Source organism: Ovis canadensis, chromosome 11 (assembly GCF_042477335.2).
Source record: "Ovis canadensis isolate MfBH-ARS-UI-01 breed Bighorn chromosome 11, ARS-UI_OviCan_v2, whole genome shotgun sequence".
NCBI classification, from domain to species: Eukaryota; Metazoa; Chordata; class Mammalia; order Artiodactyla; family Bovidae; genus Ovis; species Ovis canadensis.
Genome location: NC_091255.1, coordinates 64079028 through 64102752, shown reverse-complemented (window position 1 = coordinate 64102752; position 23725 = coordinate 64079028). Strand labels below are relative to the sequence as shown.

At 61.0% G+C, this 23725-nt stretch overlaps 1 protein-coding gene across 10 annotated transcripts in view; it reads left to right on the top strand.

Annotated features, from left to right (window-relative positions):
- Positions 1 to 23725, top strand: part of TMEM94 (transmembrane protein 94) — a 35694-nt gene that overhangs the window by 10705 nt on the left and 1264 nt on the right. Inside the window, exons 1-31 of one of the 10 annotated variants that reach the window (XM_069543949.1) lie at positions 275 to 353; positions 1917 to 2049; positions 11660 to 11779; positions 12494 to 12621; positions 12907 to 13043; positions 13223 to 13425; positions 13790 to 13941; positions 14452 to 14554; positions 14777 to 14863; positions 15068 to 15184; positions 15559 to 15615; positions 15862 to 15966; positions 16075 to 16239; positions 16420 to 16635; positions 17167 to 17482; positions 18002 to 18175; positions 18537 to 18639; positions 18751 to 18968; positions 19619 to 19800; positions 19890 to 20028; positions 20276 to 20391; positions 20502 to 20601; positions 20945 to 21053; positions 21210 to 21399; positions 21628 to 21705; positions 21948 to 22033; positions 22443 to 22524; positions 22749 to 22897; positions 22980 to 23074; positions 23179 to 23272; positions 23434 to 23604. In XM_069543949.1, the coding sequence (XP_069400050.1) occupies positions 2026 to 2049; positions 11660 to 11779; positions 12494 to 12621; positions 12907 to 13043; positions 13223 to 13425; positions 13790 to 13941; positions 14452 to 14554; positions 14777 to 14863; positions 15068 to 15184; positions 15559 to 15615; positions 15862 to 15966; positions 16075 to 16239; positions 16420 to 16635; positions 17167 to 17482; positions 18002 to 18175; positions 18537 to 18639; positions 18751 to 18968; positions 19619 to 19800; positions 19890 to 20028; positions 20276 to 20391; positions 20502 to 20601; positions 20945 to 21053; positions 21210 to 21399; positions 21628 to 21705; positions 21948 to 22033; positions 22443 to 22524; positions 22749 to 22897; positions 22980 to 23074; positions 23179 to 23272; positions 23434 to 23604 (4016 nt within the window). In that variant the 5' untranslated portion in view covers positions 275 to 353; positions 1917 to 2025. Of the gene's footprint in view, positions 1 to 274; positions 354 to 1916; positions 2050 to 5947; positions 6194 to 11157; positions 11293 to 11659; positions 11780 to 12493; positions 12622 to 12906; positions 13044 to 13222; positions 13426 to 13789; positions 13942 to 14451; positions 14555 to 14776; positions 14864 to 15067; positions 15185 to 15558; positions 15616 to 15861; positions 15967 to 16074; positions 16240 to 16419; positions 16636 to 17166; positions 17483 to 18001; positions 18176 to 18536; positions 18640 to 18750; positions 18969 to 19618; positions 19801 to 19889; positions 20029 to 20275; positions 20392 to 20501; positions 20602 to 20944; positions 21054 to 21209; positions 21400 to 21627; positions 21706 to 21947; positions 22034 to 22442; positions 22525 to 22748; positions 22898 to 22979; positions 23075 to 23178; positions 23273 to 23433; positions 23605 to 23725 lie in introns of those variants that run through there. The other 9 variants (XM_069543948.1, XM_069543953.1, XM_069543954.1 and 6 more) reach the window with 9 other exon arrangements.

The following is a 23725-nucleotide window of genomic DNA, read 5'->3' as shown; positions in this document are numbered from 1 at the left end:
AATACTGTGAAATAGGTATCATCACTCCCATTCATTGAACAAGGACACTGAGGCTCAGAGAGGCAGGTGATTCGCCAAGGTCATTTGGCACTTGGCACATGATGGAGCCAGGATTTGAACCCACCGGTGTTTGGCTTTGAAGCCTGTGGGTTTTTTCACCATGGGCGGGGAGTAGACCTGGCCCTTTAAGGACACAGCTACTGGTTTCGAATTAGGCAGTTAGGGCCGGCTCTCTCCCAGAATCCCATGTATGGAGTGATGGGAACACAGAGACTCACAGAAGAATGTCGTGCTCCTGGCTGCCCTTTCGGAGCTGCTGTGGTTCCAGCTGGCCGCACAGTCATCTCACCCTGGTAGTGTTGGCGGGGAAGTTGAGCAGAATCTCCGCCTGGCTCCTGATGCCTCTCTCTGTGCGGTGACTGCCTCTTCCAGCCCCCGCTGGGACGGGCTGTCATGGGGACCTTGAGCTGTCCTTGTAAACAGGGCCTGGGTGCCCGAGTCAGAGCGGCCTCTGGGAGATGTGCACTCAGCCTCCCCAGATCCCATGTCAGCTGGCTGCCTGTGACCTCTGGGACTGTGAGAGCCCTGCTTGGCAAAGCAGAGGGACGGGCAGACTCAGCCATGCAGGCCCGTGAGGGATCAGATGGGAACGTGGGTCAGATTTAGTGCCTGCAGCGCATGGGCCTCCTGCGTGGGGTCCTCTGGACACAGCTTTTTTTTTTTTTCAATTGTTTCTAGACAGTTCTCCTGGGCTTCTGAGCAGCTCCGCTTAACAAGGCTGTGCTGTCGGCCACAAGAGAACTGTTAGAGAGCAGGTTACTTTGCTCTCTCCGCAGCTAATTGGCCTTCCCAGGTGGCGCTAGTGGTAAATAACCCGCCTGCCAATACAGGAGACAAGAGACGTGGGTTCGATCCCTGGGTGGGGAAAATCCTCTGGAGGAGGTCACGGCAACCCACTCCAGTATTCTTGCCTGGAGAATCCCATGGACAGAGGAGCCTGTCGGGCTGCAGTCCATAGGGTCGCAGAGTTGGACACGACTGAAGCAACTTAGCCTGCATGCACGCATGCAGGCACTCTTTACCCAAACACTCATCTGAAATTATAAAGTGTGAACGGGTGAGGGTCAGGGATTATATGGGGAGGGAGGAGGAGGTGAGACTAATCTTCAGCTTCCACATTATTGTTGCCTTGGCCCCTTCAGCCTGGGGCACCTGCCCAGGTGAGCACCGCCCCGCTGACCAGCTGCGAGAGAGGCCCGCGTTTGCATACGGTGTGTTTCCCACAAGGTGGAGCAAGCAAGTCTCTACCCCGATCATCTCTGCCGCTCTCCACCACTTGCCTGATTATTCCGGTTGTATCTAGATTCCAGTTTACCTTCACTTTTTTGGGGGAGGGGCTGCACCGTGTGACATGCAGGATTCCTAGTTCCCTAACCAGAGATCGAACCCACACCGTCCGCAGTGGACACGTAAACACTGGACCACCAGGCAAGTCCCATACCTTCTCTTTTAAAGAGACGAGGAGGGGCTCCTCTGGTGGTTCAGTGGTTAAGACTCTGCACTTCCACTGCGGAGGTGTGGGTCCCGTCCTTGGTTGGGGAACTGAGATCTCGCATGCCATGCAGTGCTGCCAAAAATAAAGAGCTAATGAGCCACGGCTTTTCCTGCTCGCTGAAAGGAACAAAGCGTACATGCCTCCAAAAATGAGGGTTAAAAGAGGGGAAGCTTGCAGCCCTCCAGCATCCCCTCCATAGCCGTCTCCCTCCTGACTTCACAAAGCTGCCAGCTGCCAGGACAGGCTGGGGCCCAGCGGTCAGGGCACCGTCTCCTCCACATCCTGCTCGACTGTTGAGGTGATCCTCTGGTGTTTCACAGAAGCGGCCCCATGGGACCTCTTTCTTCTTTTTTTCCCCCAGATGTCACGGTGACTGTGACAGAGTCACTGGGGTTCGTACATGTTGCAGAGGAACCTTCCTTTCGGGGGTGACCACCTTCCTCTGGGCATGCCTGCAGTACTCTGGGCCCATGGACCTGAAAGAGAAGCACGAGGTAGGCCGTGATGGTTGCCCTCCTGGGGACTGTGTGTTTCTGTTGGACTTCCCAACCTGTGTTTGCCTGGGAGGTCCTCGTGAGGGCGCTTGACACTGAAAGTGAGAGGTGGGGTGTGTGGTTCTGGGGCTTCGAGCACGTGATCTGATCCCTCGATGAGGCTATTGACGGCCGGAATGCACAGACTCCGGGAGCTGGGACTCAAGGGCAGAGGGTGGACCAGTGAACGTGGCCGCGTGGAGCTGGTTCCCGATCGGGGTTGGGTCCCAGCCAGTTTCCACTCCTCGCCCAGGGCTGTGTAATTTCACTTGTTTGCTGTCTGCCCCAACCTGCCGAGCCGTGTTGAGTATTGTCCGGCGCCCTCTCTCTGGTTAGGGAAGAGCTCCCCAGTCAGACTCCAGGCGCAGCTGCTGAATCAGCTGGGGGTGAGCCCCCCGGCGGTCCAGGCGGCACGCCCCCACCCGCAGCCTGACTCGGGCACCCCCAGCCTCCACATACACCATCTTTACGCAGAGCTAGATTTGTCGTCGATCTGAGCACCCCTCTCCTGGGACGAAGATTGCCCTACATCTCTGCCTGGACGCCAGTCACACATTCCTACAGGTCCCCCTGTCTCTGACCTCCTGTCTCCACTGGGTGGGCAGGGAAAGCTACCCCAAACGCAGAGTTGACCTTTTTTTTGTTGCTCCTGCTTAAAAGTCATTGTGTCGCCTGCCAAAATCTTTACTGTGGGGTCCAGAGCCCTCCACACGCCCACTTCTGCCCATTGGCCCAGCATCCCACACCTCCCCTGCCTTGCTGTTTACCACTGATAATTCTTTTTCTGGCGGGGGGGTGCTGTGCAACCTCTGGGATCTTAGTTCCCTGAACAGGGATCAGATCTGTGCCCCCTGTTGTGGAAACACAGAGACCTAACCACTGGACTGCCAAGGAAGTCCCACCACTGGTAATTCTGAGTGCTTTAGAGTTTGGGTACACACTTCGTGTTTAGGCTGTTACCTAATCCCCTTCCCCTCCTTCTCCTGCCAGGCTTCTACTTTTCTTTCATTCAAGATCTGGTTTAAGCATGACCTTCTCCAGATACTTCCTCATCCCTCCAGAGTCCCTTCTTCCAGCATTCACAGCCCCTCCACCGTCGTACTTGCTATGCCATGTTGACACCATCTGTCTGTCCCGCTTTATCTCAGCGTCCCTGGCTCCTAGCATAGAGCCTGGCATGTAGCAAGGGCTTAGTAAATATTGATTGACTTGAACTTACGATAGTGATCTTCCTGCCAAAGAGACCTTGGAAGGTCTGGGGAAGGAGCCGTGGGTCCACACACTGGAACCTGGCTGACTGCGGACATGTTCAGCTCCAGGAATCACGTGCCTCTAGATGGGCTGTGAACCAGGCTCGTGGACCTGAACTTAAGGCCTCTTGCTCACAGAGGCCTCTGGCTGCTGTGCAGGTGTCCATCCTAGCCGGGATTGGCATGCAGGCAAAGCTCCACTTGTCCCACCCCCAGCCTGGGGGCAGGGCTGCTGTGTACAGTTGCAAGGGCCCTGCACTGCTCAATTCCAGGGAGCGCCCTCCCTCCAAAGGTTACGATGTGGTGATGAGGTGGCCTGCCTGGGTGAGGTTGAATGTCCCCAAAACAGAGGACAGTATCTTTCTCTGGTTCCAGCCTGTGGCTGAAACATTCATTACTATTGAATCAGGGAAATAGATTTCTGTGGTCCAGGGGCTGGCTTCTCTCTCGAGCCCAAAGAACACTTGTGAACCCAGGCTGGATGCCTTTTGTTGGGGAGGCTTTTCCTTCATCCTCTTGTTTTTCTTTCTGGATAGATGTTCTCCTGATCTAGAAAGCACCATCACCACCATCATCAATTGTATTCATGGAATGCTCCCTGTGGGTTGGTAGAGCTCTAGGCCCCAGGGCGGGGGGTGGGGGGGGTGGAGAGGGTGGGGGGGGGTGGAGAGGGTGGGGGGGGGTGGAGAGGGTGGGGGGGGGTGGAGAGGGTGGGGGCGGGTGGAGAGGGAGGGGGGGATGGCCTTTGGCTTACAGACAGACTATTCGAGGAATTTATAGGGTAAGCAGCTAAGTAATAGACCTGATGACGTTTCTACCTGAGGTACCTTGTGAGTTGTATAAATGTGGGCTTCTAAAGTGGATCCCTGGGGCCTCCAGTGGGAGTGGGTGAGCTGACATGCTGGGAGTTGTTGGTGAGGTTGTCTGTCGTTGCCTGGCAACTGTTTGGCTGTTGCTGGTTGATCCTTTGCATCTCCCCCCCCTCCTCTTTGTGACCTACCTGTCCTCAGTGTCCTCGGGAGGCACCCCTCTCCCGTCTCCAGCCCGTGGTGGACGTGCCATTGGCAGTGACAGTCTGGGTCTCTCCTTCCCAGATACAGAAGTTCCCCTTTCACTTGCTGCAGCGGACAGTGTTGGAAAGGGGGGACCAGACACCGGAAGGCTGTGCTGGGGGCTGTGGAGCACCTGGGTTGGACTCTATGGGTTGTTGCACAGGAGAGACAGTGCTTGCTTAGTTGTGGTTCCCCCAGAGCAGTGTCTTTATAGAAAGCTAAAGGGGAGTGTGCCCTGGGAGCTGGGGCTGGGGGTCAGGAGTCTCCCAGGCACTTTGCTGAAGCTGCTGCCCAACACTGGAGTGACTGCCTCTGAAGCCGACCCCTCCTCCCCCTTCCTCCTCCAGGAGACTTCCTGCCCTTAACCTCCGGATAGCCCAGGCCCTTCCTTTCCTATCCCCGCTCAGCTCTGGGTTTGGCTCAGCTCTGGGTTTGGCGGGGCCTGGGGTGGGCCCCCCCACCCCCACCCCCCCACCCCCACCCCCGGTGAACTGTGCTAGAGAAGGGGGAGGGGAGAAGCTGGCTGCAGAGGAGATGGCGTTGTCTAGGAAGCAGGGCCCTGGAGAGACTGTCTCAGGTCCAGCCCGCGCTCAGGTTTTGGACCTGTTAGGCCGTTTCCTCTCTGCTGAGGTGTTCCTGCCCCAGCCTCAGGGTGGCCTGGAGGGAGGCAGAGAACTCTCCTGTCCGCTCTCAGGGTCTTTTGCCCCCATGTCATCCAGGGGGTCCGTTCTGACAGCTTCCTGTGTGTCAAACTCAGGGTCCCGGAGTGATGCCCAGGCCCTGAATGGAGCCCCAGGAGGTCCCCAGCCCCCCTTTTCTTGCGGGGACGAGGCCGGTGTCCTGTCCCAGCAGCACCTGGGCAGGAGTATCCGCGTGGAGTCGGTGGACGGCTGCTGGCTGAGCCCTGCACTGGCACCGATGAGTGGCCCTTGGAGGCCCCCCACCTGGTGGGAGGGAGTTTGGCCCGCTGTTGGGATCCCCAGAGGCTTCCTTTCAGGGGCTCTTCCCTCTCCCTCTCCGGTCCCCTGGTTTCTGCCCTCCTGGAAGTCAGTGCTCCGGTTTTCTCGATTGTCAGTCCTCTCCCCTCCTCTAGGATGTGCTGCTATTAATAACTCTCAAGTCCCCGCTCCCCTCCTTCCCGCAGCTCTAACAGAGGAGAGGGCTGCGGTTGGCGTGGCTCCATGCTGGAGTGTCAGGGATCCGGGGGACTCCCCCGGTAGGGCCCCTCACCTCGCCCAGTGACAGGGGCCCCAGGAAAGGGATTTGGGCGGTGAGAGGCCAGGTCCTCCTTGATGCGGGCAGCTGCCCTCGGGGCTGCGGGCCTACAGCAGCCATTTCCTGCCCAGCCTCTCCTCTGGTGGGCGCCTCCCGACCCCCGGGCTCCCCGCGGTGTCTCCCCTGCTGAACGGGCCAGCCCCCGACATCTGGCAGAGCCCCTGCCGGTCCCCCCTCTCCCTGGTCCCTCCCCCCCACCCTCCAGCACCGGCAGCCCGGCCTCCGCCTCCGCCTCCTCCCTCCCTCGATCTGCAGCATGACTGGGAACAGGCTGAATTAATCAGCAGATTGAAGCTCCACTCCGCTGCTGCCGCCGCTGCACCGGCTCCTCCTCGCTCACACGCGCTCCAGCCCTCTCCCCTGTTCTCCCCTGCCCTCCCTCACCCTCTCCGTTTCCCAGTCTCCTTCTCGCCCTCCCCGGGGGCGGTGTTGGCAGCCCGGTAGCTGACTCGCTTGTGGCCCAGGCGCTGCCCCATGCTCTTTAAGCGGGCAGAGCTGTGGACGGCCCCGCAGGGCAAAGGCGGCAAAGTGAGTATGCCGGCTGGGCTTGACAGCCCCGTCCTGCCCGCCCAGCTTCCCCGCTTTGTGTTGGAGGCTTTGGGTTAATGGTGGGGTCGAAGGTGGAGGCTGGACCTGCATTAGAGGGAGCAAGGACCGTGGAAGGAGCCTGGGAGTGGGAACCATGAAGCCGGGGTGTGGAGCCGCCCATCCAGCCCCTGAGTCACCCACCGTCACCCAGAGCGTGACAGGAGCCCGTGTTTCCCCGTGGGGCACCCTCTCATGGCATGCCGGGACCCGGGTCACCATGTACAAGGCTTGGATGCCAGCCCGTCCTCGGGGCCCTGAAGGAGGCGTCTCTCGCTGGACCACATGGGTCTTGAGACAGGAGCCACCAGGGCTGGGAGGGGGAAAGGGTTTCTTCCTGGATCTTGTCCGCAGGAGGTGAGGAAGAAGATGGGCGAAAGTGCCTGGTCCGTATGAGGAAGAGGAGGAGGGGCCCCTGCTTAAGGTTTTGAGTAGCTTGTCAGTGAAGTCAATTCCGGTCTGTCTGGCCCAGCTCAGATGAGGTTCGTGGTGATGCTTGTCATATGTCCTGGAGGACAGTGGCCTAATCTCTGTTCCGGTGATTCCAACATCGTGGAGTCCAGCTTTGGGTCCCCTGCCCGCTGCACCGGCCATGAAGGCCGTGACCCAGGGGACCTGGCAGAGGGTCAGCTGGTTCTGATTAGCGGTTTCGTGCTGTGGCCGAGGCCAGTTCATCATTGGTCCACCTGAGCCTAGGGAACCTTGAGTCCACTTTTTCCCGAAACAGGTCAAACAGGAAGGAAGACGGCTGCTTTGCTGAGGGAACTTCAGAGGAGTCCTGACCAGGGATGCTTCTGGGCCACCGGAGAAGCCTGACACGGTGGCACAGGGCAGCCCAGGTGTACTGGCTCTTGAAGCCTCATTAGACTGACCCAGATGCCTAGCTCTGGGCCCTGGGGAGCGGATTCGGTTCTGGAGCAGGTTCCTTGCGGTTCTGGTTGGACCCATCACCACCTGCTGCTCCCTGAATCCCTGGGCCTGACCCGTGTCCTCCTTTGGTGATGAGACGGAGAGGGAGTGAGGGGTGTGATGGCGGCCCTCCTGAGCGCACCCCTGCTGGGGCCTCAGGAGTGGAGGCCTGGAGGCCGAGCAGCTCAAAGAGTGGGACATGGTTGCTTCTGCCCAGAAAACCTCAGTATCGGGGAAGAAGCAGGGCTGCCCCTCCGCTCTGGCGTGCCTCCTGGAGGTGCCTGGGGGCAGGGAGGAGGAGCCTCTGAGCACCCCCCTGGGACAGGCTCTCCGCTTGGCCTTGGACAGAGAGGAGGAGACCTTGGATAGAGTGCGTGTGGCCTGGGTTCTTACCTCTCACACCAGCCCCAGCCTTGCACCGAACCCGCTGTGGGTGCCCAGCCTCACTCGGTGCTTTTGAGAAGGGCTGCCGTGAGCCTTTTCTTTGACCAATTTCCTCTGCTTCATTTCTTACACCTCGTGGGTGGGAAAGCCTCGGGAAAAGCAGAGAAGCAGTGGTTTTCCCCACGCCCGGGCTCTCCTGCTGGAGAGGGGGTTGTCATCGTGCCTCCGGTGCAGCCACAACAGTTGGATCTGCGGGCCGTGGATGGCCGACTGGAGGGCGGTGTTGGGCCCTGGGGCCTCTGTGCGGGCAGGCGCTTTCCTCAGGAGGCATATAATTACAGTGGCTCATTTTCCCTCTGCTGTGTTGCCTTTAATCGCCAGTCTGGAGTGGGTGCTCCAGACCAGACACAACATGCGGGGGGCTGACTCATGGGGGCTCCGTGCTCACCTGCCACTGCCCGGGGAGCTTCTGCCACCCTCTGGCCCCTCCTCCTACCCCTGGAGGGGAGCAGATTGCAGGTTCCAAGAACCTGGAGGCAGAGAAGGAGCTAAACGATTGCTGGGTCGGGGGCTCAGGGGGTTTGGGGTGCCTGAAATAAGACAGCGGGTACAGGCCAGCCGCAGGGCAGGCGGAGGGCAGTTGCCAAGTGTCCACGGTCTAAAGGTCCGGCCAGAGGAAGGCTGCGCCCCGGCTGCTCCCTTAGCCTTCCTGAGCCTGGCACCCGTTCCGGCCCAAGCAGCTCTCCGGGTGACTCCGCAGCCCCATGGGCTTTGTCAGCCCTTGCTTTCTCCTGCCCTTTGGCGCACAGCCTGTCCACCTCTGCCAGCCAGCCCTCCCCTGCCCGCAAGAGGTGTACTCACTTTAGTTTCTGGAGACCTGGCCCAGGCAAGTCCACCCTGGGAACTCGCACTCCCTGCTGGGGAAGGGAGTTCAGAGGGTTGAGCCCAGAGGAGGATGGGGCAGGGGAATGACAGGCGGGCCTCCCAGACTCTTCTTCCAGGGTTTTCCGGTGATGAGAGGGGCAGCCATCCCCCTCTGGGGCCAGCCCCTTGGCCCTGGACAGACCCCTGGTCACCCTTTGCTTTTTTCTCTCTCCTTCTTGCCCCTGGAGGCTTTCTTCCCTCCAGCCAGGAGTCTAGGCAGAGGTGCTGGCCTTACCTGGCACTCCTTTTTTTCTGGACCATGGGCTCTCGGCCCGGATCCCTGCCAGAGGGAGGTGTTTACCCTTAAGGGGGTGCCAGCTCCCTGCCTGGAGGCCCATTTCTTCCTGAGCTGAAATAACCAGTTCTTCCCTCTTGGAAGAGGCAGGTCTCATCTCATAATCCCCCAGAGCCTCTGTGGAGAGCAGGATGCGGGGGGGAGGGGGGGGGTGCGGGTTCAAGCGAAGGAGCTGGGAGGTCTTTGGGTGGTACCCGCTCTGGGGCCCGTTCTCACCCCTCAGGCTGAGAGAGAGCTGGCGACAGGCCCGCGGTGCCCAGTCTGCAGCCAGGGGATGCCACCCCAGGCCATCAACCCCTAGTGGTAGAGATGTGTATCTGGTGAGGGGCTAGGCTGCCATGGCGTGGAGGGAATATGGAGACCCGCAGGGAGGAGGAAATCCAGAAACGTTAGTGGACAAAGTCAGGGCAGGACCCCGAGGGTAGGAGCAGAGAGGCAGGGCTGTGAACCCCGGGCAGCCCCACTGGCTTAGTGACGCTTGGCCGGGACCCATTGGATAAACCCAGACCCTTTCTTGGCGCCCCAGGGCTAGGCCTCCCCTCTCCTTGCTCAGAACTTTCCCTGGTGAAAGCCCTCGTTGGTGCTCTTCAGGTTGCCCTGGGAAAGACTCACTGCTCCCCCAGGCCCTGTCTTCCCTGGGGGCCTTCTTTTCCCCTGGACCCCCAGCTGGGGATCTGTGCCTCAGATCCACCCAGGGTGGGCCTCACCTCCAGAAGTATTGATGGGTAGGTCTGGCATGGGGACCTGGACCTGCACGTTTGTAAAAGCTCCAGGCAGTTCTGCCATAGGTCCTGGGTTGGGCTTCCCAGGTGGTGCTAGTGGTAAAGAACCCGCCTGCCAACGCAGGAGACACGAGAGATGCGGGTTCTATCCCTGCTCCGGGAAGATCCCCAGGAATAGGAAATGGTAACCCACTCCAGTGTTCTTGCCTGGAGAATCCCATGGACGGAGGAGCCCGGCGGGCTGCAGTCCCTCGGGTCACAGAGTCAGACACAGCTGAGTGGCTGAACACTTGACAACGCTGATTAAGGTGTCCTTGATACCAGTGAAGCTACATGCACTTCATGCTACGTTCACTCATTCACTCACCAAGTATTCATTGAGCCGCTGCCCTGTGCTGGTGGGAGAGCACAGACATGGGAGAATTCACCACCTGCTTTCAAGGAACTGGCTGGCTGGCTGGTGGGGGAGCCAGACAAGTAAGCCTATGCTGCCGGTGCCCTGCGGTGCTGCCTGTGAGCCAGGTCACCCTGCAGTGCCGTTGGAATACAAGCCTCCCCCAGTATGTGCAGCCCTGGGTTTTGGGAAAATTTCCCAGAGCGGGTGGTGGTTGAGCCGAGTCTCAGAGAAATAAGAGTTGTCTGGGGCAGGGAGTGTGTTCTTGGCTAGGAAAATACAGGAAGATGCTGGCACATGAGCTCACGGAGCTGGGTGTGTGGCAGGAACAGCAGGAGAGGAGGCTGGAGAAGATCCCAGACCATGCTCAGGAGTCTGGGCTGGATTTTAAAGGGAAACAGGGTCAGTTGATCAGATGCACGCTCCCTGGCTGGGATGGAAGGTAGGGACTGGGAGGTGGGAAGGGGAGGCAAGGGTTGAGGGGAGGGGCTGAAATGCCTGGGTGAGGGTAACTTGCAGGAGGGCTACTGGCCTTGGTGGGGAGAGCTGGGCGGTAGTTTCGGGGTTTTGCACGTGTCGACTCACAGATACCTATGAAAGAGCTGTGGATCAGTCAGAAACGGGTCAGAATTTAGGACAGTGGTCAGGCTAGTGGTCAGATTTAGGCATTGGAAGCTTATTGCTGGCAGGCGAATCCCTGTGGCTGATGTTGCCCTGGAAACGTTCACAGTGTTGTGGAGATGTCATAGGAGGGACTGCAGGGTAGGCGGACAGGGCAGGGGAGGCGAGAAGCCCAGGAGAGGGGGTCTCGCTGGCAGAGGTCCGTGCCTCGTTCCACTCACCCTCAGCGAGCGGGAGCGCGGGGCGTGGTCAGTACAGGCCCTTTCCTGGAAGCAGCCTGGGAGCAACCTTGCTCTGAGCCTGCGTTCTTCTCGCCGTCAGTGTTACAGTAGCTTCCCTTTAATGAACTGACAGTAACAGAAGTTGGTGGGGTTTTTCTTCTTCATGGTTTTACTAAGGAGAACTTTAAGCTAGTACCTCTAGGTTAGTTCTCTTCTCCCCCGCTTAGAAAGTGAAAGTTGCTCTTTGCGACCCCAGGAACTGTTCAGTCCATGGAATTCTCCAGTCGAGAATACCAGAGTGGGTAGCCTTTCCCTTCTCCAGGGGGTCTTCCCGACCCAGGGATCGAACCCAGGTCTCCTGCATTGCAGGCGGATTCTTTACCGGCTGAGCCACCAGGGAAGCCCCTCACACTTAAACAATCCACATTTTCCAGCCGGAGAACTGGGAAAGATGGCCACAGTGCAGTAAGGGGAGCTGGGCGGTGAGCACGGCCCAAGTGGTACTGGGCTGCTGATGGCGGTGGATTGGGAGTTGAGTGAAAGGAGAGTTAGAAGATGCTGAGCCTAGAAAGGTGTGTTTCTGGCCTTGTTTTATTTTACTTTTTGACTGTGCCAGGTGGCCTGCGGGATCTTAGTTCCCTGACCAGGGGTCAAACCTGTGCCGTCTGCATTGGGAGTGTGGTGTCCTAACCTCTGGACTGTCAGGGAAGTCCCTCTAGTTTTGTGTTAAACTGGGCTTTTGAATGATCAGGGGACTATGTACCTGTACATCTTTTAGCTCGGTGGGGAACATGCTCATGACCCCTACCGCTTGCCAGGGGCTAGTGAAGGGGAGGGAGGGCGAGGCCTTGGGAGGAGGGATGAAGGTTCTGGGGAGGTGGGAGGGGAGGGGGCCTGGGCCTCCCGTGGGATGCCGAGCGCCACCCCCCTCCCCTCTAGGGCGAGCCGCCCTTGGCCCTGGGCCTGTCCACCCGGAAGGCCCTCAGCATTCTGAAGGAACAGCTGGAGGCAGTGCTGGACGGACACCTGAAGGAGCGGAAGAAATGTCTCACGTGGAAGGTGACGCGTCCTCCTGGGAGCCCAGAGCCTAGCTGGTGTCCTGGTCCATGCACGGGTGGGAAAAGAATTTCCAGACATGAGGCAGAATGAGAGGAGAAGAAAGTTTTCTAGAGTGGCGCTGTTAGCATAGCAGGCCGGCTCGAGGGAGAGCCAAACCCTTTCAAAGGCTGGCAGCCAATTTTTATAGCCTCAAGACAGAGAAAATTCCTACTGGAATGATGGCATTAGGTGATGGGATGCCATAGGGCTGATAATAGGGTGGGTATTTGACCTAATATGGAGTCAGGGGACTGGCCAGTTTAGATCCGGAGGCTCATGGCAACAGTTGCTATGGGGCTTGGTCAGTTTCAGAGATTTTCATCCTGTGACCCTGGTCCAGGGCTCCACACCCGTGGCCGTGGTATAGGGCTCCACAGTTTGGGATGGCGGAAAAGCTTGAGAGGCCCATTCTCAGGGCCGGGACTCAGCTTGTCCTCCTGGGCAGCATGACCCAACCGAGGCATCCCTAAAAATCAGAAAGGAGTCAGGGTTCCTTTCAGAGTGATGTCCTGACCCCCAGCTGGGACTGAAGCAAGGTGATGGAGGCAGCCACAGGGGGTGGGATCCGCTGGGCTGGGGAGGAAGGCAGTCAGATCCTAGCAGGTCAGAGGGTCCCGGCCCCTTCCTGCCCCCTCACTTGTCCCCCGGCCTCTTACTCCCCGGCTCCTCCCCCAGGAGATGTGGAGAAGCAGCTTCTTGCACCATGGGAACCGCTGCTCCTGTTTCCATTGGCCGGGCGCCTCACTCATGCTCCTGGCCGCGCTCTTGCTGCTCGCTTGCTGCGGGGGCCAGCCGGCCGGCAGGTACACAGCCCACAGCCCTGGCGGGGGTGGGGGTGGGGGGGTTCTTCCTGTCTCTCGCAGCACAGCATCTGGGCTTGTCTGTCTCCTGTCCCCTGTACCCACCTGGGGAGACAGGGAACTGCCCCCTCAGAGCCTGGGTCAAGTGGGAATCTGCTTGGCCAGCTGCTGTCAGAAGCAGAAGAGAGTGGGGAGGGCAGCATGGGGCCCTGGGTTGGCTGGGCTGCAGAGCGCCCCCACCCCCACGCCGGCCAGGACCCCCAGGACACCCTCCCCTCTCACTGCCAGCCGCGGGGTGGAGCTGGGGAACGCCTGCGCGCTCTTCCTCCTGCTGCTCCTCAACCTCATCCTCACTGGGCGGCAAGACCGGCTGAAGCGTCGGGAGGTAGAACGGAGACTACGGGGCGTCATTGGCCAAATCCAAGGTGAGGCCGGGCTGGGCGCAGACCTGCAGAGGGGCCAGTGTTGGAATGAGGGGTGCGGGTTGATGCAGGACTTCTGGGGAAGCGAGGAGAACAGACCCGGATCCCGAGGTGCGTGCTGGATCCGGCTGGTGTGTGTGGAGCTCCGGGTGAGGCTGTGTCCCACTTTCCACCTTCATCAGATGCCCTCAGGGATGGCAAGGAGGTCAAGTGGCCAGATGCCATGTACCCAGACCTCCACATGCCGTTCGCACCATCCTGGTCTCTGCACTGGGCCTATAGAGATGGACATCTCGTCAACCTGCCGGTCAGCCTGCTGGTAGAAGGAGACATCATAGCTCTGAGGCCGGGCCAGGAATCCTTTGCTTCCCTGCGGGGCATCAAGGTAGCTGGGGGCTCCTCTCCTTCCCTGGAAATTCTGTGGGAACGTCCACCAGCAGTGGTGGGAGGGTCCCGGGGCTTAATCCTGACGCTTGCTGCCCAGCTCGCGGGTTTCCTGGCAAGCACTCTAGGAAAAAACGGAGAAAACCTGGAACATCTTTCTCTTCGTCATGTTCTTCCTTCTCTGTGATCCTCAAGTTGCTAGGAAACCCGTCCCCCAGGCTCTTCCCACCCTACCCCAGGTGACTCCTTGCTCATTGATGGTTCTTAACCTGGTGAGAGGTCTCTGCATCACTGGAATAGTCGAGGAAGAGTGGCTTCCCCGGGACCCATTGATTACCCTCCCCCTGCTCCCCCATCTGCGGCAGGACGACGAGCACATCGTCTTGGAGCCGGGAGACCTGTTCCCCCCTTTCTCGCCGCCCCCGTCCCCCCGGGGAGAAGTGAAGAAAGGGCCGCAGAACCCCCAGCAGCACCGGCTCTTCCGTGTCCTTGAGACCCCCGTGATCGACAACATCAGGTGGGGGCGCTGCGCTGTCCCCCAACCTCTCCCCCCAGAGCCTCCCCTCTGTGAGCCGTGAGCCAGCTATGGCGACAGGAAGGAGCTTGGTTCGTACCTGGGCCCCTTAGAGCAGGCATCTGCGGGGCCTTCGCTTTAGCTTCTTGTGAGGATTCTTTTTTTTTTCCAGTTTGTTTGGCTATGTTAGGTCTTAGTTGTGGCTTGCAGGCCCAGTAGGTGCGACACGTGGGTTTAGTTTCTCCACGGCATGTGGGATCTTAGTTCCCCGTCCAGGGATCGAACCCACGTCCTCTGCACTGCAGGGTGGATTGTTAAGGAAGTCCCTTTCGTGAGAATTCTTCAACTGGATGATTGACCCCCTCTCAGTCTGGACTCTGAAGGAACAGCTTCAGAGGTGGCCATGGGCCACAGTGGCCAGGAGGCCATTCTCCCAGGGCCAGGGCCTGGGAGGGGAGCAGGGAGCTGCAGGACCCAAGGCTCGCCCGAGTGTAGGACCATCTCTTTCTGCAGGTGGTGCCTGGACATGGCCCTGTCCCGCCCGGTGACCGCTCTGGACAACGAGAGGTTCACGGTGCAGTCGGTGATGCTGCGCTACGCGGTGCCCGTGGTCCTGGTGTGTGCGGCCGGGCCATGGCAGAGGCAGCAGGGGGCCGGGGGCTGGGGGACCCTGGGAGCCAGACTCAGGCAAGCCTGTGAGCAAAGACAGGAGGGTCCAGGCGTGAGCTGGCTAGTGCCGGGGGTGGGGGAGTGTGAGTGGGCATAAAGTGGGGTGCCTTAGAGCCTGGGTCCCCCCTGGGGTGAGGCATTAAGGCAGCATCTCTTCTGTCCCCAACAGGCCAGCTTCCTCATCACCAATGCCCTGCGCTTCATGCTGAATGCCCCGGGTGTCACCACCTGGCAATATACCCTCCTCCAGCTGCAGGTAAGACCACCCTCTCCTCTCTTTCCACAGAGACTGGGTCCCCTCGAGGTGCCCTGACTGCCCCTCCCACCCCCAGCCCAGGGGTCTCCCAGACTTCCGCTTCGGAGCGCCTGCTTTCCTTTCCCCCTTCCCACCCGCTGCCCCGAGCGGTCCCTGTTACTCGGGAGGGCCCCAGGAGCCTCACTGGGGCTCGCTCTTTCCCAGGTGAATGGCGTCCTGCCCATCCTCCCCCTGCTCTTCCCGGTCCTCTGGGTCCTGGCAACCGCCTGTGGAGAAGCCCGTGTCCTGGCCCAGATGAGCAAGGCCTCCCCCAGCTCCCTGGTCAGTTGTTCCGGGGCCTCGGGGAGGGGGTGTGGGACAGTGCAGAAAGAGCCAAAGACAGGAACAGAAAGGCAGAGTGGCCTGTGCCCCCAGCAAAGAGGGCGGAAGTGCGGCCGCCCCACCTCCCGCCCTGAGCCCAGCACACGGCCCGCCCTGGGCAGCTCTTTGAGGGCTCCGCCTCTCTAGCCAGCAGGGTCTCCAGACCAGGCCCCGGGGACGGCCAAGTGTCCATCTACCCTTGCTCTCAGCAGACAGGGGTTCGGGGCTGCCTGGTGTCCTTCACCGAGAGGTGCGAGACCCCCACCCGCCGGCTCCGAGGCCTGCAGGATGGTGGCAGTTTCCTCCCCAAGTCTCACTCCCTCTTCTCTGTGCAGCTGGCCAAGTTCTCAGAGGACACTCTCAGCAGCTATACGGAAGCCGTGTCCCCTCAGGTACCCTCACCCGGATGGATGCTGGCCCTGTACCCCCAGCCCAGCTCCCCCAGGCCCCTTTTGGAGCCCCTGGGTACCCCTGCATTATGGCCTTGAGCCTCCCTCTCAGAGCCCCTCTAGCCTCCCCATCCCATATGGGTAATGTGTCACTGCTGGGGGGGCACACACTCCCCCCAGACCATTTCCTCTCGGTCCCCAAGGCCATCTCCAGGGAAATGTGGCCGAGCGCCTTGTCTCTGCCCCCAGGAGATGCTGCGCTGCATTTGGGGCCACTTCCTGCGGGTGATCCAGGGGACGTCGCCCACACTGAGCCACAGCTCCAGCTTGCTGCACAGCCTGGGCTCCGTCACGGTGAGGGCGGCCCCGCGGGAGGACCCCGCCTCGGCAGGTGGCTCTCCGGAGCACCCTGGCAGCCTGGGGAACGCTGCCTCCCTTCCCGGTCGCCATCTCCCCTTGCAGGTCCTGTGCTGTGTGGACAAACAGGGGATCCTGTCGTGGCCCAACCCTAGCCCGGAGACCGTGCTGTTCTTCAGCGGGAAGGTGGAGCCCCCACACAGCAGCCACGAGGACCTCACGGACGACCTGTCCACCCGCTCCTTCTGCCATCCCGAGGTGGAGGAGGAGGTGCGGCCTGGGCCGGGCTGGCGGCCTCTTGGGGGACAAGGCGAGGCGGGAGGAGGAGGAGGGCTCAGGCATCAGGAGCTGCTGTCGAGACGGGCCCCTGGGGGCCGTAACGGCCCAGCCTCCTAGCCCGAGGCGACGTCAGGAGTGGGGTCCGAGGCCTGTGCTCCTTGTTCTCCTCAGCCCCACGAACGCGACGCCCTCCTGGCCGGCTCCCTGAACGTCCCCCTGCACCTTTCCAATGAGCAGGAGCGCAGCGGCAACTGGCCAGGCGACGGTCCCAAGGCGCCCGAGCCCCACCCTCACCGCCGGGCACACAGCCGCAGCAAACACCTGTCTGGCTCCAGCGTGAGCTTCAGCAGGGACACTGAAGGCGGCGAAGATGACGACCCCTGCAAGGTGAGAGGGGACTGGGGAGTGGCCGCCTCATCTGTCGTGGGGCACCCTGGCCTCTTCTGCTGGGGGCGCTGTAGAGGTGCCGCCCAGCCTGGTGCAGGTGGAGCCCGGGGCTCAGACATCCTGGTCCCTGTTCTCAGCTCTGGAGGCCTCGTGCCTGGTTCTCCCGCAGAGTAGGCCCCTCCCCCTTTTCCGGCTTTGGTCAATGGGGCAAGACCCTTCCTGCTGATCGCAGCCTTCAAGAGACAGAGAGCCAATAGCTCCCTCTAAAGGTATTTCCCTTGGCTGAGAGCGAGGCTTGGCCGTTTCTTGCCCAGTCTCGACAGCCTCCTCTGAGCTGGTGACAGTGTTGCTGGGCACGGATTCTAGAAGCCCCCGGAGCCAGGAAGGGTGCAGAGGGGTGTGGGGAGGGCCGGGACAGCGTAAGCTGGAGCGTGCCCTGCTGGGAGGGGGTGCCTTCTCTCAGGGGCACTGCCTGCACCACCCCCCCAACTTCAGTCTAAGCTCCCCCCCTCCCCTCCTCCTGTCCTCCAGACCCAGCACAGGCTGGAGGGGGAGCCCTACGAAGCCGAGGACTTCGTGTGTGACTACCACCTGGAGATGCTCAGCCTGTCCCAGGACCAGCAGAACCCCTCCTGCATCCAGTTTGATGACTCCAACTGGCAGCTGCACCTCACCTCGCTCAAGCCGCTGGGCCTCAATGTGCTGCTGAACCTGTGCGACGCCAGCGTCACTGAGCGGCTCTGCCGGTTCTCAGACCACCTGTGCAACGTCGCCCTGCAGGAGAGCCGCAGCGCTGTGCTGCCCGTGCGCGTGCCCTGGGGCCTCTGCGAGCTCGCCCGCCTCATCGGTATGCAGCCTGGCGACTCTTCCCAGGGGCTGGGCCCCCGGGGCCAGGTGTGGCCTCAGCCCCTTTATCTATTCATCTATGTATTCATTTATTTACCCATCCATGCATTTATTTATTTGTGGCTGTGCCATGTGGCTTGTGGCATTTTAGTTCCTCAACCAGGGATTGAACCTGTGCCCTCAGCAATGAGACCCCAGAGTCTAAGCACTGGGCCACCAGGGAATTCCCTGATCAGCGCCTTTAACCAGGCACCACCGCTTGACGGTGCTCCCTTATCTGGGAAGATAACTGCCCGTGGGGTGGACGGACGAAGGGAAGCAGCCTGGCCTGACTGGGGTTCTCTCCCCGCCAGGAAGGGAGGGAGGTGTGTGGGGTGGGGATCCCCCCGAGATGCCCCAGCTTCAAACACAGCAGGGCCAGGTGTGGCCTCAGTCAAGAGCACCAGCATCCCTTTGAGCTTCCAATCAGCCCTTTTAACTGCATATTATCTGTTTATTCATCCATTCACCCATCCCGCAGGCTTCACTCCCGGGGCCAAGGAGCTCTTCACGCAGGGGAACCACCTCGCACTCTACCGTCTCCCCAGTGCTGAGACCATGAAGGAGACCTCGCTGGGGAGGCTGTCCTGCGTCACCAAGCGGCGGCCCCCACTCAGCCACATGATCAGCCTCTTCATCAAGGACACCACCACGAGTGAGCCTCCCTGGAGTGTGGTGGGGTGGGGCTCTTTTCAGGGTGTCTTCTCTCTAGGGAGCATTAGCTCCTCCCCGAGACCTCACACGTGGCAGAGATGGGCTTTGGGGACGGGGGCTGGGACGGTGGATACCGCAGGTCGTGGGGCTGTCTGGAGGACCAGCGGCCTTGTGTCCATGTTACGCACTCAGTGGCCTGGGCAATAGGTTTGTTGCCATGATGCCTGGCGGATTCCCACGGCCCATCCCTCACCCAGGGGCTCCTTTTAGCATCCTTCTCAGGGCTGGAGATATGTCCTCAGAGGTCAGTGGGAGGGGCGGTGGCTTGGGGCACTCAGGGCTTGGTCCTCCACTACCCTCAGGCACAGAGCAGATGCTGTCCCACGGCACAGCCGACGTGGTCTTGGAGGCCTGCACAGACTTCTGGGACGGAGCTGACATCTACCCTCTTTCGGGTTCCGATAGGTAGGTGAGGAGGCACATGGCCAGTGGTGAGAACCATCGGCTCTGGCTGGGTACCCAGAGGTCGGGACACCCTGGGACCACTGGCTTCACTTCCGCCCTCTTCCCCGGCAGAAAGAAAGTGCTGGATTTCTACCAGCGAGCCTGTCTGTCTGGTTACTGCTCTGCCTTCGCCTACAAGCCCATGAGCTGTGCCCTGTCCTCCCAGCTCAATGGCAAGTGCATCGAGCTGGTGCAGGCGCCCGGCCAGAACAGCATCTTCACCACGTGTGAGCTGCCCAGCACCATTCCCATCAAGCTGAGCGCCCGCCGCGGCAGCTGGAGCTCAGACGGTACCGTGGGCCCCGTCCCCAGGGGCCAGGGGCCGGGAGAGCTTGCGGGGGCCTGGATGAGAGCCTAGCAGGGGGGACAGCAGGCAGCGCTGGACCTGGAACACCTTGGTGGCTCCGTCTGGTGATGTGGGCAGGTTCCTCAGCGTTAGCTGTGCCCTGCTCATGGTTCGTGGTGCTGCTCCAGACGTAGAAAAGCGCTTTTTCTGAGGTTAGAAAGCAGTAGTATGTGTGCACCCTCAGCCTGATTGGAATCGGACAGAAGACCTGGTCGCAAACACTGCTGCAACAGAGAGATTCAGAGCTCCATGCACCCCTCCCCACTCTGTCAGACACACAGCCTTCCGGGGTCTTGTGACCCAAGAGCCCGTGAACTGAAGCCAAGGCTGAGGGTGGGGCCCGCCTCCTGGCCTGGGACCAGGGATGGTCACCTGACTGATGAGTACCTTTCCTTGTCTCTCCCCCACCATCCCCGTCCGCCCCCGTGTCTGTCGGCTCCTTTCCTGTCTTGGTTGTACATGTGTGTGGTCCCCTGGGGCCCGTGTGCTCATTGATCTGGGCGTGGCGCCCACGTGTGTGGCCCCGGGCTGCCTCCTGGAACCCGCCGGCTCCTGGGTGTCCTGGCCGGGCTCTGTGCCTGGTGCCTCCTGAAGAAGGGATCGGGGAGGTGCTGGAGAAGGAAGACTGCATGCAGGCCCTGAGCGGCCAGATCTTCATGGGCATGGTGTCCTCCCAGTACCAGGCCCGCCTGGACATTGTGCGCCTCATCGACGGGCTGGTCAATGCCTGCATCCGCTTCGTCTACTTCTCGTTGGAGGATGAGCTCAAAAGCAAGGTTGGGGAGCCACTGACCCCTCTGCTTCCGCTGCCCCTTTCCCCACGGCCTCTGGGGCCCCTCTGATCATCGCTGTCTGCCTGGTGCAGGTGTTTGCGGAGAAGATGGGCCTGGAGACGGGCTGGAATTGCCACATCTCCCTCACGCCCAATGGTGACATGCCCGGCTCCGAGATCCCCCCCTCCAGCCCCAGCCACGCTGGCTCCCTGCATGATGACCTGAACCAGGGTGAGGGCAGAGGTTTGCTGTGGACACGAGGTGGGTGTGGGCCGTCCCCCCCTTCCTTGGAGCCGCAGCTAGAAAGAACCTCCTGGGACCCCTCCTAGGAAGCTGGCTCTGATCCCTTGCAGTAGCTACAGTCTACAGGGTCGGGGGGGAGGAGAGCTCGAGAAGGAAGTTTTGTGCCATCTTCAGGGCTAGGAAAGGCCCCCAGAAGGCTGGCCCCATGGTGAGGGACAGGCTTTTGTCCCTGCAGCGTCCCGAGACGACGCGGAAGGACTCCTTCTAATGGAGGAGGAGGGTCACTCGGACCTCATTAGCTTCCAGCCCACGGACAGCGACCTCCCCAGCTTCCTGGAAGACTGCAATCGGGTACTACTGTGCCCCTGGAGCCTTGGGGTTGGCAACGGGGCTGGCCTAGGGCAGGGGAGCCAGCGAGGGAGGAGGGGCCTTGAGGCCACGCGCAACTCTGCTCCTTGCAGGCCAAGCTGCCCCGGGGCATCCACCAGGTGCGGCCCCACCTGCAGAACATCGACAACGTGCCCCTGCTGGTGCCCCTGTTCACCGACTGCACCCCCGAGAGTGAGTGCTGTGACTGGGCGCTCGTCCAGCCTGACCCCGGGTGGAGCACTGCCAGCCCCTGGCACCCCACGGGCTCCGGAGGGGTGTTGGTTTCCCATGTAGGGAGCAGAGGAAGCTGGGCTGGGAGGAGCCGGGGAGTCTCATGGGCAGGAGCCCAGCATAGCCCATTCTAGGGACTCAGAAGTGACAGTATTTGTATGATGTTTATGATGTTGGGGGTAGGATGGCTCCAAAGAGGGGCCTGATTTCTGTCGTCTCCTGCCCTGGCCTGTGGGTCTCTGCCCAGTGCCCCAGGTGGGGCTCCAACGGCCTGACCCTCGTGCCCCCGACTCTGCCCCCTCAGCCATGTGTGAGATGATCAAGATCATGCAGGAGTACGGGGAGGTGACCTGCTGCCTGGGCAGCTCCGCCAACCTGCGGAACAGCTGCCTCTTCCTCCAGAGCGATGTCAGGTCAGCGTGACAGCCCAGAGCCAGGACTCCCCACGACCGGCCTGGGCCTGGCGGGGAGAGGAGGAAGCAGGGGTCTGGCTCCGTCCCCTGGGAGATGGATGGGGTCTTGGCGGACCCCAGCTGATGGGCACGCTTTCCCCTTTCCATGCTGAGCAGCATCGCCCTGGACCCCCTGTACCCATCCCGCTGCTCCTGGGAGACCTTCGGCTACGCCACCAGCACCAGCATGGCCCAGGCTTCGGATGGCCTTTCCCCTCTGCAGCTCTCAGGGCAGCTCAACAGCCTGCCCTGCTCGCTGACCTTCCGCCAGGAGGAAACCATCAGCATCATCCGGCTCATCGAGCAGGTGGGGGCTCACGCGTGCCCGGGGGCAGAGGTCAGAGCCTGCTAGGGTGGGGAGTCGCTGTGCAGGACCTGCCTGGGCTCCCGGGGGCGCTTCACCTCTGGGCGCAACTCTCCCAGGAGGTTTAGTTTGCCTCAGCCGCTCGCTAACGTGACCATCTGCCACATCTGGCTGAAGCGTGTCAGCTGCAGGGTCTGAGCGCGGCCACCCCCCGCCCTTCCCACTCCCTAGGCCCGGCACGCCACCTACGGCATCCGCAAGTGCTTCCTCTTCCTGCTGCAGTGCCAGCTGACGCTTGTGGTCATCCAGGTGAGGTGGGGCCGGCATGGGCATCGGCACCCTCCCCACCCTTGGCTCCTGTGCCCCGGGGCCAGTTGAGAGGCTGGGAGGAGGCAGCACAACCTGGGGGCCCCCCAGAGCCTCTGAGAACCCCCGCTGGCAGAATCATGTCCCCTCCAGCCCTCTGAGTGCAGGCCGAGGCAGCCCCGGGGCTCCCAGCATCTGACTCTTTGCTGGAATCTAATTGGGCTTCCCGGCTCTTCCTGGCCTAGTTCCTCTCTTGCCTCGTCCAGCTGCCGCCAATCCTGAGCACCACCGACATCCTGTGGCTGTCCTGTTTTTGCTACCCTCTGCTCAGGTGAGAGGCCGGGTCGCCTCCCATGTCCAGGGCCAGGATGTCCCTGAGTGTCCCCAGGAGCCCAGGTTCAGGAAGCCATGCTAGTGCCCCCCATCTTGGGGGCCCCCTTCCTTGTCAAAGCCTGTCTGCCCAGCACAGTTGCCCTCACTCTTGGGACTCCTGAAAAGCTTCTCCTAGGGAAGAATTGTGGGACATGGGGACTTCCCTGAAGGTCCAGTGGCTAAGACTCCATGCTCCCAGTGCAGGGGGGCCAGGTTCAAATTCTGGTTGAGGAACTGGATCAACCGGTACAGCCAAATAAATAAATAGAAGTAAATATTTTTTAAAAGGAAAAGCATAATTTAAAAAAAAAGAGAATTGGGGGCACAGGGTCACAGTCCCTATCCTTCACCGTGTCCCTGATTTTTAGCATCTCTCTGCTGGGAAAGCCCCCACATAGCTCCATCATGTCTATGGCAACGGGGAAGAACCTTCAGTCCATTCCTAAGAAGGTAAGCGACACGGAGCCCATGGGCCTGGGCTTTTCCCAAGGAAGGTGAGTGTGGAGGGGGCTGAGCCCTGGGGGAGCGAGGGGGGATTCCATCAGACCAAAGGGGCGGGTGATACAGAGTGGGGAAAGCTCCTTGCTCCTATCCCCCCTCCCCCGGGCCTGCCCACTTCCCGAGGACCCTGTGAACCCACGCGCACCCGAGTGATGGGTCTTGGCTTCCCGCAGACCCAGCACTACTTCCTGCTGTGCTTCTTGCTGAAGTTCAGCCTCACCATCAGCTCGTGCCTCATCTGCTTTGCCTTCACACTGCAGAGCTTTTGCGACAGGTCTCGGGCCCGCAACCTCACCAACTGCTCCTCCATCATGCTGCCCAGGTGGGTCCCGCCCTGAACCCCCACCCCTGGGGCCACCTCCCCGGGGCCCCAAGGAGGCTGAGCCCACATGTTGCCTTGGCAGCCACGCCGACGCAGCCCCAGCCTGGTTTCGTGACTTCGCCAACGGGCTGCTGTCGGCTCAGAAACTCGCCGCTGCCCTGATTGTCCTACACACTGGTGAGGGGTGCCCTGGAGCCGGGGGGGGGCCAGGGGGTACTCCCCGGGGACAGGGCCTCTGGCCGTGGGAGGTCTGACACGCGCCACGACCCTGTTTTCCCCAGTCTTCATCTCCATCACCCACGTGCACCGCACCAAGCCCCTGTGGAGGAAGAGCCCCCTGACGAACCTGTGGTGGGCCGTGACCGTGCCCGTGGTGTGAGTCTCTGGGGTGGAGGGCGGGAGCCGGGGAGGGGCTGTGATGCGAGGTGGGCTTTGGGCCAGGGGCTGAACGGCACCCTCCGGGCACGCCTCCTGCTAAGAAGGGCAGGGAAGGAAGCAGGAGGCCCCGACTGACACGGGGCTGCCGCCTCCTGCAGGCTGCTGGGGCAGGTGGCCCAGACGGCAGTGGACCTGCAGCTGTGGACACACAGGGACAGCCGTGTCCACTTCGGCCTGGAGGACGTGCCTCTGCTGACGTGGCTCCTGGGCTGCCTGTCCCTGGTCCTCGTGGTGGTCACCAATGAGGTCGTGAAGCTGCACGAGATCCGGTGAGCCACCAGCAGGGCGTGTCCCCTCTGGGCTCAGGCATGTTCCCTAGTCACCTCCTGCCTCACCCTGCTACAGCCTTCCTGCTGCACGCACCCTATCCTCTGCATCCTGTCCATCCCT